The 10,455-nt window shown below is 43.2% G+C and overlaps 1 protein-coding gene across 2 annotated transcripts; it reads right to left on the bottom strand.

Moving 5' to 3' along the window:
• Positions 1 to 865: 865 nt before the first annotated feature.
• LOC115101639 (mRNA export factor) lies at positions 866 to 5,525 on the bottom strand. 2 transcript variants are annotated; one of them, XM_029621098.2, is made up of 13 exons: positions 5,424 to 5,525; positions 4,975 to 5,093; positions 4,734 to 4,838; positions 4,526 to 4,618; positions 4,354 to 4,440; positions 4,118 to 4,204; positions 3,709 to 3,780; positions 2,364 to 2,492; positions 2,033 to 2,139; positions 1,860 to 1,935; positions 1,546 to 1,740; positions 1,340 to 1,425; positions 866 to 1,161 (listed from the first exon to the last, which is right to left on the bottom strand). In XM_029621098.2, coding segments are annotated over exons 2-13 (1,119 nt in total). In that variant the 5' UTR covers positions 5,056 to 5,093; positions 5,424 to 5,525; the 3' UTR covers positions 866 to 1,160. The 2 variants fall into 2 exon arrangements, with proteins under 2 accessions (XP_029476958.1, XP_029476959.1); XM_029621099.2 differs by lacking the exon at positions 866 to 1,161 and having other exon boundaries at positions 1,336 to 1,425; positions 2,385 to 2,492.
• Between the last annotated feature and the right edge of the window lie 4,930 nt (positions 5,526 to 10,455).

Raw genomic sequence — 10,455 nt, 5'->3', positions numbered from 1 at the left:
CTGTCGTTCTGCCCCTGAACAGGCAGTTAACCCACTGTTCCTAGGCCGTCATTGAAAATAAGAATTTGTTCTTAACTGACTTGGCTGGTTAAATAAAGGTAAAAAAAAACACAAAAAAACGTGTGCTTGTCCAGGGTTACAATAAAAATGTGGGGTAATCGACCAGCGTTGGGAAACACTGATCTAAACCTGTCTGTCTGAATTCTGCTTGTAGTCTACTATCGTATAGAACTAAACATGTTTTCCTGCAGCATTTTTCAGTTTATCGTGCAGAGTAGTTTAGCTATACATTATAGTAGCCTACTATAGACAAGGGAATTTAGAGATACTGGGACCTGCAGCTATTGATGCCAGCAGGTAGCCTGGCGGGTAGGAGCGATGGGCCAGTCACCGAAAGGTTGCTGGATTGAATCCCAGAGCCGACAAGGTAAAAATCTGTTCTGAGCAAGGCAGTTAACCCACTGTTTTCCGGGTGCTAATGTCACTTAAGGCAGCCCCCTAAGTATCCCCTTTCCCAAATTCAGTGTCCCTCTTATAGAAATCTAAATGGGGGAAATAGGGTAATGTTCAGTGACAGAAGCCCAGTATACCATGTATGTTCTATGCATTGTTTGTTTAGTGTTCTAAACATATGTGAATATGTGCAGGGGTTGGCTCCCGAGTGGAGCAGCAGTCTAAAGTACTGCATCTCAGACCAAAAGGCATCACTGCATCACATCCGGCCGTGATTGGAAGTCCGATAGGGCGGCGCACAACTGGTCCGGGGTAGGCCGTCATTGTAAATAAGAATGGTTCTTAACTGACACACCGAGTTAAATTAAAAAAATATGTACAAGAGAATGAAAAAAGGTGTTGCAAAAAACAGTTGGATTGTGTAACTTGTCTTTATCTACTCATTTATGTAATTCTCCAATATCGTTAAATTGTACAACAACGTAACAGAAAAAAAACATTACTTTAAATGCAACCATGGTATCGTGACAAAATAAAATAAAATATCAGATATTTCAAAACAATATCTTATCACTCTCCAACCCCTATTTTGCAAGCACCAGCTCCACCATTGGTGTTGGCACAGGAAAGGAACAGGGTCGTGCAGGCATGACGTGTGCATTTGACAACCCTCCATTTTGCAAACAACAGGCGAGATACTGGACAAATCTAGAGACATGAGAGAAATGTACAAGCCATTAAGTCTGTTGCTTTCAAGTCTTTTCTTGTCCACCAATATACATGTGGTTCTACATTTCTTAATGAGAGCATAGAAAATCATGTCTTGACGGTCACCATAGAGGTGACCAAACGTGACTGATGAAATGACAATGGCATTCTGACTCACCATTTCTTGTTCCGTGGCTTCAGCTCCTCAGTAGCATTACGCAGGAAGATGTAGTTCTTTTTCTGAGGGTTGTAGTACTCATGTCCCTGAGTTTTAACACAAAGATGTATCAATTTTGCTTATTTAAAACATTGCCTGGCCATTTTGAAGGAAAAGAATGAGTCTTAAATCAACCTATCATAACATGAGGTACGAGAAAATGTTACCTTTGACCAATCATAGCTGGAGGCGTAAGCAAAGATGTTGCCGTTGTTGTTGAAGGAGCATGCTGTGATTGGCTGATCCAGCTGCTCCGAGGTCTTCAGCTTGGTGCGGGCGTCTTTATCCCAGAAGCTGAAGCGACCATCTGACCCAACAGTCGCCAGTGTCCCGTGGACAGGGTGGAAGGAGATGGCATTTACCTGTTTAATCAGAAACAACAAGGTGTTTGCATGAAAAACACCCCAATATATTATGCTACCTACTGACTGTAGCCAAATGTATATGAAAGCAGGGTGTAGAGAGCAAAATCTGGACTCACAGCATAGATATCTTGTGGTGTGGCTGTGTTGGTTCCATTCGACCTGTGGCACTTAAAGGTGAAGTTATCCTTGGCTCTACAACACAAAAACACAGTGTGGTGAGTAGGGTGCCGTGGGTGGTAGCCAAGGTCTTTCTCACAGTTTAAGGAACAGCCTGGTTTGTGGCACTCACGGGTTAGGAGGGTTGATGTAGTGAATTGCAACCCGCCCTTCAATGCTTCCGAGAGCAAATCCAGCAGGCTTGTTCTGTTTGTCCTTAAAAATGGCTATGCAGCGGTGCTGATACAGGGAGATGGAAGAGGTAGTGTTAGGGTGTACACCACAGGCATGAACTATTCATGAATAATTGATAATCAATGGAAACTGCACTCTGAAAAGGTGTGTGTATGTACAGTAGTAGACAGTCCTGTAAATGTATTGTTCTTTTTTTTAATGTAACCTTTATTTATCCAGGAAGTCCCAATGAGGTCAAAAGAACTCTTTTAGGGAGACCTGTAAGTCACCTGGTATGTGAGACCAGTCACCTGGTGTTTGAGCGGTGAGTCTATCCTCCTAAACTCAGACGGCTGGTTTTCAAGCTGATATACAATCAAACCTCGGTCTGCAGACGCTACCACTGCCATGGGGTACACCTGAAAACAACAGGGAACCAATCAGCCGAGTTGACAACACATGACTTATAAAACCAGCGGCCTCATTTATAACCGTTGCATACATTTCACACCAAATACCTGCGTACGCCATTTCTGAAAAGAATGCGTACGTCTAAAAATAGAGATTTATAAACTTGGTGCACACCATACATACGCATGTTTCCCGTTATAAATCAGACCGGTCATAAAACTGAGCATGCGTGAACAACTATTAAATCTCCACCCGGAAAACGCCCTCCGTTCACTTTTTACAGTGACAATAACGCTCCCTTTATTTTCTGTATATTTGTCACTATTGGAATTAGGCCACGGCAGTTTCTATAAAAAAGATCAATGGTATATTTGATCACATTTCTGTAGAGGTGTGGGCAGAAAGTTATGCTATTTTGCAGTAACTTGTCTATTTACTGTGTTGGCAGAAAGGTTTTTAAAAAATGCAGTAATTTATGCTGTATTGGCCATTTCTGAAAGAGAAAACAATTGGCACACAGTAGTAGCATACATACTTCAAAGTACAAGATCAACTGTGTTGATGTTCACCTGTTACATTCGTCTGTCGGCTAGAAACCAAGCTGCATATGTGATCACGTATAGCAAAACTTGAAATACATTGCCTATCTATTTACATTGACCCAATTAAATGAGAGATGCGCATGGTAATTTGTTGAATGGCTATTTCAGGAATATGAACCCATCACAGCCATAAAAATTGAGAAATGTATTCTGAAATAATTACAAAAATAACAATTCTGTAATTATTTTAGAATCTAAAAACAAAACACACTTGATATTGGCTATTCTCACTAACAGCAAATGGCTGCATCTCGTTATTATGCGTTTATGAATAAGCGTGTCACCATATACCCCATTTGCACAGGCCAACGTTCCTGATTGCAATACTTAAACCGCCAGAAGATGTGCGTACACATGGTCTTCATTTGTGTGGAGGAAAGGACATTCTCACGTCAAGTACTGTGACAACTTTTGTGGTAAAACTGGCACATGCATATTTTTGGGGTATATTTTGTACATATGCACCGTTTATAAATGAGGCCCCAGGACAGCACACTTTAAGCAATTATTTGGGGAACATTTAACTCTGCTGAAGCCAAACTCTGCTGAACGCTATTTAGAGCTATTATAGAAAACCACTTAAAGAATATGAATCACTGGAGCTTTAGCACTAGGTCCTCACCACATCTGCACAGTAGCACCTCTCTGGCAACTGCAGAGACATCATTGGGTTGGGCGAGCGGGTGTCCCAGAACTACAGCAGAGCAAATCAAACAAATAAATTAATGATTAAAAGTATAACTAAGAATGACTTTATGATCACAATGGGGAAATGTTGTTTCTGACACTGTAAATTAAAAAATATCATCAAAGCATACAAATTCATGGGTGACTCATAATGATTTAACTGTACACAATATACACTTCACATCAGTACAATGTCAACTGTAAGCCAGCCCGCTGAACATTCTAGTGACTGTCATTCAGGAGCCTTACTGCCACTGGGATAAAGGACTGTTTGGCTCTATTCCTTTAATAACCTATAATAACTATTATATAAAATAGTTCCCAATCCCAATCATGTTTCTTACCTTCAGAGTTTTGTCCCAGCTGCCTGTCATGATGCAGTTGTAGTTGGGGGCTTTGATCCAGTGGACTGTTCTGATAGGAGCATCATGCTAAATGGAAACACAAATCAAAGACCATTTCTAATATGATCTAGTGTCAACAGAACTTGTCAATGTATTCAAGGGAAGCACAGAGAGGTGATAAAACTACAAATTGAAAAATAACACTGAAAACAGTATTCATAGCCTGAAATATTTACCTGTGCGATCTGTATTGCCTGGTTGCTGTTGAGGTCCCACATTTTGGCAGTCTTGTCACAAGACGCAGTGAAAACCTTGCTACCGTCCTAAAAGAGCAAGGGAACGAATAAGTCAAGTTTCATTCAAACACCTCATATGGTTGGTAAAGATATGTGATATGAGAGGGCCTACTTCGCTCCAGCAGACATCAAGGACGGGACCCGTGTGCATCTGCTGGGCTTTGGGAACTGTCTGCCCATTGTCCTGTACTTCCCAACACCTCACCTGGAAAAATGTAAGAAAACAGTCTCATATGTTGTTACAAAGTGAATGGGTTTTAGACTCATAGCAACAAACATAAGTATGAAGTGGGCACTTTAAGTGGAACATGACGACTCACATCATTGGCCCAGGATCCCCCTATTAAGAAGTTCCCTGGCATGGCAGGAGGACTGAACGCCAAGCAACTGATGCTGTCATCTGGGGGTGAGGTTACTTCCACATCCTGTAGGAGATAACATATAATTCAAAATCAAAATCAAATACATTTGAATTACACCTCTCAGAACAAGTTCTACTAGTAAAAAATATTGATTATTAAGCAGGTTACAGATAGGGAATGTTATGTGCTAGCTACTTACCTTCATTGGGTTGTGGGTGTCCGTGGTTGCCGCTCCAAATCCCCCAGCGCCAAAGCCAGTGCTGGTCCCAAACAAACTCATGACGTCGGATTCACTTGAGCCAACACGCGGTTAGTGATCTTAAATGGTACAGAATAGACAGCATTACAATAACGTGGTTATTCAATTAACCTTACCATGATAGTATACATAAAGTACAATAACGCAAGAGGACCGCTAGCGAGTGGTTGTCAAATTGTGGCAACAGATTTAGTTATTTTTGGGCTTCAGTGATAGAACGTTAGCTAAATGAATGGAGGTTACTCATAAACCATTATCATGTTGTTCACTTAGCAAGCAATACATTTGCACCAAATTATCATATCAACCGACGCATTGATACTAAATAGCTTACTTTTGTCCCAGTGAAATGCAGTAGTTTCAAATGTGTACATATCAATTGTGTTTACCTTTTTTACGCTGAGGAGAAGCTTGGTTGAAGAAGAAAACGCAGCGCAATGAGCGGAAAAGGAAGTGCTTTCATTGCACATGCGTCGGCAATTTTGGGCCGGATCCAGGTAGTATTCATTGCAGACGCGCTGCACAGATAATCTCGTCTCACAATGAAATACGGGTTTTACATGTAAAAAGTAGTTAAATCGGAATCGCTCGTGATATCTGGTTATCTGGATATCTTGACGTTGTTCTAATTCCTCCCATGATATAAAACGAGGTTTACACACTTTCAAGGATTAGTTTTGCATGATACACATTTATTTGGGTGTTAAATCAAATCAAATCAAATTTTATTTGTCACATACACATGGTTAGCAGATGTTAAAGCGAGTGTAGCGAAATGCTTGTGCTTCTAGTTCCGACAATGCAGTAATAACCAACAAGTAATCTAACTAACAATTCCAAAACTACTGTCTTATACACAGTGTAAGGGGATAAAGAATATGTACATAAGGATATATGAATGAGTGATGGTACAGAGCAGCATAGGCAAGATACAGTAGATGGTATCGAGTACAGTATATACATATGAGATGAGTATGTAAACAAAGTGGCATAGTTAAAGTGGCTAGTGATACATGTATTACATAAGGATGCAGTCGATGATATAGAGTACACTATATACGTATGCATATGAGATGAATAATGTAGGGTAAGTAACATTATATAAGGTAGCATTGTTTAAAGTGGCTAGTGATATATTTATATTTACATCATTTCCCATCAATTCCCATTATTAAAGTGGCTGGAGTTGAGTCAGTGTCAGTGTCAGTGTGTTGGCAGCAGCCACTCAATGTTAGTGGTGGCTGTTTAACAGTCTGATGGCCTTGAGATAGAAGCTCTTTTTCAGTCTCTCGGTCCCAGCTTTGATGCACCTGTACTGACCTCGCCTTCTGGATGATAGCGGGGTGAACAGGCAGTGGCTCGGGTGGTTGATGTCCTTGATGATCTTTATGGCCTTCCTGTAACATCGGGTGGTGTAGGTGTCCTGGAGGGCAGGTAGTTTGCCCCCGGTGATGCGTTGTGCAGACCTCACTACCCTCTGGAGAGCCTTACGGTTGAGGGCGGAGCAGTTGCCGTACCAGGCGGTGATACAGCCCGCCAGGATGCTCTCGATTGTGCATCTGTAGAAGTTTGTGAGTGCTTTTGGTGACAAGCCGAATTGCTTCAGCCTCCTGAGGTTGAAGAGGCGCTGCTGCGCCTTCTTCACGATGCTGTCTGTGTGAGTGGACCAATTCAGTTTGTCTGTGATGTGTATGCCGAGGAACTTAAAACTTGCTACCCTCTCCACTACTGTTCCATCGATGTGGATAGGGGGGGTGTTCCCTCTGCTGTTTCCTGAAGTCCACAATCATCTCCTTAGTTTTGTTGACGTTGAGTGTGAGGTTATTTTCCTGACACCACACTCCGAGGGCCCTCACCTCCTCCCTGTAGGCCGTCTCGTCGTTGTTGGTAATCAAGCCTACCACTGTTGTGTCGTCCGCAAACTTGATGATTCAGTTGGAGGCGTGCGTGGCCCCGCAGTCGTGGGTGAACAGGGAGTACAGGAGAGGGCTCAGAACGCACCCTTGTGGGGCCCCAGTGTTGAGGATCAGCGGGGAGGAGATGTTGTTGCCTACCCTCACCACCTGGGGGCGGCCCGTCAGGAAGTCCAGTACCCAGTTGCACAGGGCGGGGTCGAGACCCAGGGTCTCGAGCTTGATGACGAGCTTGGAGGGTACTATGGTGTTGAATGCCGAGCTGTAGTCGATGAACAGCATTCTCACATAGGTATTCTTCTTGTCCAGATGGGTTAGGGCAGTGTGCAGTGTGGTTGAGATTGCATCGTCTGTGGACCTATTTGGGCGGTAAGCAAATTGGAGTGGGTCTAGGGTGTCAGGTAGGGTGGAGGTGATATGGTCCTTAACTAGTCTCTCAAAGCACTTCATGATGACGGAAGTGAGTGCTACGGGGCGGTAGTCGTTTAGCTCAGTTACCTTAGCTTTCTTGGGAACAGGAACAATGGTGGCCCTCTTGAAGCATGTGGGAACAGCAGACTGGTATAGGGATTGATTAAATATGTCCGTAAACACACCGGCCAGCTGGTCTGCGCATGCTCTGAGGGCGCGGCTGGGGATGCCGTCTGGGCCTGCAACCTTGCGAGGGTTAACACGTTTAAATGTCTTACTCACCTCGGCTGCAGTGAAGGAGAGACCGCATGTTTTCGTTGCAGGCCGTGTCAGTGGCACTGTATTGTCCTCAAAGCGGGCAAAAAAGTTATTTAGTCTGCCTGGGAGCAAGACATCCTGGTCCGTGACTGGGCTGGATTTCTTCTTGTAGTCCGTGATTGACTGTAGACCCTGCCACATGCCTCTTGTGTCTGAGGCGTTGAATTGAGATTCTACTTTGTCTCTGTACTGACGCTTAGCTTGTTTGATAGCCTTGCGGAGGGAATAGCTGCACTGTTTGTATTCGGTCATGTTACCAGTCACCTTGCCCTGATTAAAAGCAGTGGTTCGCGCTTTCAGTTTCACGCGAATGCTGCCATCAATCCATGGTTTCTGGTTTGGGAATGTTTGGGGAAACCCGCTGGATGCGTGGAGAAACCCGCTGGCTGCACCGCCTCGGATAGCGTCTCTCCAGTGAGCCATGTTTCCGTGAAGCAAAGAACGTTACAGTCTCTGATGTCCCTCTGGACTGGACATTGGCGAGAAGAATGCTAGGGAGTGGTGCACGGTGTGCCAGTCTCCGGAGTCTGACCAGAAGACCGCCTCGTTTCCCTCTTTTTCGGAGTTGTTTTTTTGGGTCGCTGCATGAGATCCATTCCGTTGTCCTGTTTGAAAGGCAGAACACAGGATCCGCGTCGCGAAAAACATATTCTTGGTCGTACTGATGGTGAGTTGACGCTGATCTTATATTCAGTAGTTCTTCTCGACTGTATGTAATGAAACCTAAGATGACCTGGGGTACTAATGTAAGAAATAACACGTAAAAAAACAAAAAACTGCATAGTTTCCTAGGAACGCGAAGCGAGGCGGCCATCTCTGTCGGCGCCGGAAGTTACCTATTCTATTCAATATAATCAACAAGGCAAACCAAACAACATATTCTCTTAAAAAAGGAAGTCATGCAATAAAGTTGAATATTTGTGTTGTTATTGTAAAAATCAGGTTTAAAATAATTTGAACTAGACTTTGTATTTGCTTTTTTGAACAAATCAGGAGTTTCTTTGATACCATGTGGATAGCTTGTACATTCTTGTTTACTATTTGAAATCAACAACCTCTTATATCCAAGGTGCCTGTTCAGTGTGTTTTTCTTAAATTGAGTTGCACCCCATGCCCTCAGAACAGCCTCAATTTGTTGGGGCATGGACTCTACAAGGTGTCGAAAGCATTCCACAGGGATGCTGGCCCATGTTGACTCCAATGCTTCCCACTGTTGTCAAGTTGGCTGGGTGTCCTTTGGGTGGTGGACCATTCTTGATACACACAGGAAACTTTTCACCCTGAAAATCACAGCAGCTTTGCAGTTATTGTCACAAACCGGTGCACCTGGCACCTACTACCATACCCCATTTAAAGGCATTTAAATATTATATCTTGCCTATTCACCCTCTGAATGGCACACAAACACAATCCATGTTTCTATTGTCTCAAGGCTTAAAAATCCATATTTAACCTGTCTCTTCACATTCATCTACACTTATTTGAAGTGGATGTAACAGGTGACATCAACAAGGGATCATAGCTTTCACATGGATTCAACGGATCAGTCTATGTCATGGAAAGAGAAGGTGTTGTTAATGTTTGTATACTCAGTGTATGTTATTATATATTACACACACACTCACACACACCACAAAGATGTCATCCTAATTTCTCCCACATTTTCTGTCGTCTCAATTTGAATAATGTGCTCTTATTAAAGGACATCTGGCTATTTTCACCTACTGACAGTCTGCTATGATGAAGTATAAAGATCTCAGATAAGCCTGTAAAAGCTGCAACTGTATATGCATTCGTTAATCAAGACCTTTCTTGAGTTAACATCTGGGATGGTGCAACTGTTGAGAATCTGAGTCTATGGTTGTGAGGGAAAGGGGTTGAGTGTGTATGAGTGTGTGTGTGTCCCACAACTGTTTCTTTTTCTTTTTTTCTTTAGGGGTGGATGATTTTAAATATGTTACCTGGCCTTGATGACTCCTTGCTGTCCCCAGTCCACCTGGCCGTGCTGCTGCTCCAGTTTCAACTGTTCTGCCTGCGGCTATTTAGCCCTGTCCTGTTCACCGGACGTGCTACCTGTCCCAGACCTGCTGTTTTCAACTCCCTATAGACAGCAGGAGCGGTAGAGATACTCTGAATGATCGGCTATGAAAATCCAACTGCCATTTACTCCTGAGGTGCTGACCTGTTGCACCCTCGACAACCACTGTGCTTATTATTATCTGACCCTGCTGATCATCTATGAACATTTGAACATCTTGGCCATGTTCTGTTATAATCTCCACCCGGCACAGCCAGAAGAGGACTGGCCACCCCTCATAGCCTGGTTCCTCTCTAGGTTTCTTCCTAGGTTTATACCTTTCTAGGGAGTTTTTCCTCGCCACCGTGCTTCTACACCTGCATTGCTTGCTGTTTGGGGTTTTAGGCTGGGTTTCTGTACAGCACTTTGATATATCAGCTGATGTAAGAAGGGCTTTATAAATACATTTGATTAGATTTTTTTCTACATAACATTCAGTTGAAGTCGGAAATGTACATACACCTCAGCCAAATACATTCTAACTCAGTTTTTCGATGGTATTGAGGTCAGGGCTGGCCACTCCAATACCTTGACTTTGTTGTCCTTAACCATTTTGCCACAACTTTGGAAGTATGCTTGGGGTCATTGTCCATTTGGAAGACCCATTTGCGACCAAGCTTTAACTTCCTGACTGATGTCTTGAGATGTTGCTTTTTTCTCCTCATGTGCCATCTATTTTGTGAAGTGCACCAGTCCCTCCTG

Source organism: Oncorhynchus nerka, linkage group LG20 (assembly GCF_034236695.1).
Source record: "Oncorhynchus nerka isolate Pitt River linkage group LG20, Oner_Uvic_2.0, whole genome shotgun sequence".
NCBI lineage: Eukaryota > Metazoa > Chordata > Actinopteri > Salmoniformes > Salmonidae > Oncorhynchus > Oncorhynchus nerka.
The sequence above is the reverse complement of the archived record's forward strand: the minus strand, read 5'-3'. Positions and strand labels throughout refer to the sequence as shown.

Coding starts and splice junctions, on each gene's coding strand:
- LOC115101639 (XM_029621098.2), bottom strand. CDS start 5,055: ATGAGTTTGTTTGGGACCAGCACTGGCTTTGGCGCTGGGGGATTTGGA. Junction 4,205..4,353: donor AGGCAATACAGATCGCACAG/GTAAATATTTCA, acceptor GTTTCCATTTAG/CATGATGCTCCTATCAGAAC. Junction 1,936..2,032: donor TACATCAACCCTCCTAACCC/GTGAGTGCCACA, acceptor TTTGTGTTGTAG/AGCCAAGGATAACTTCACCT.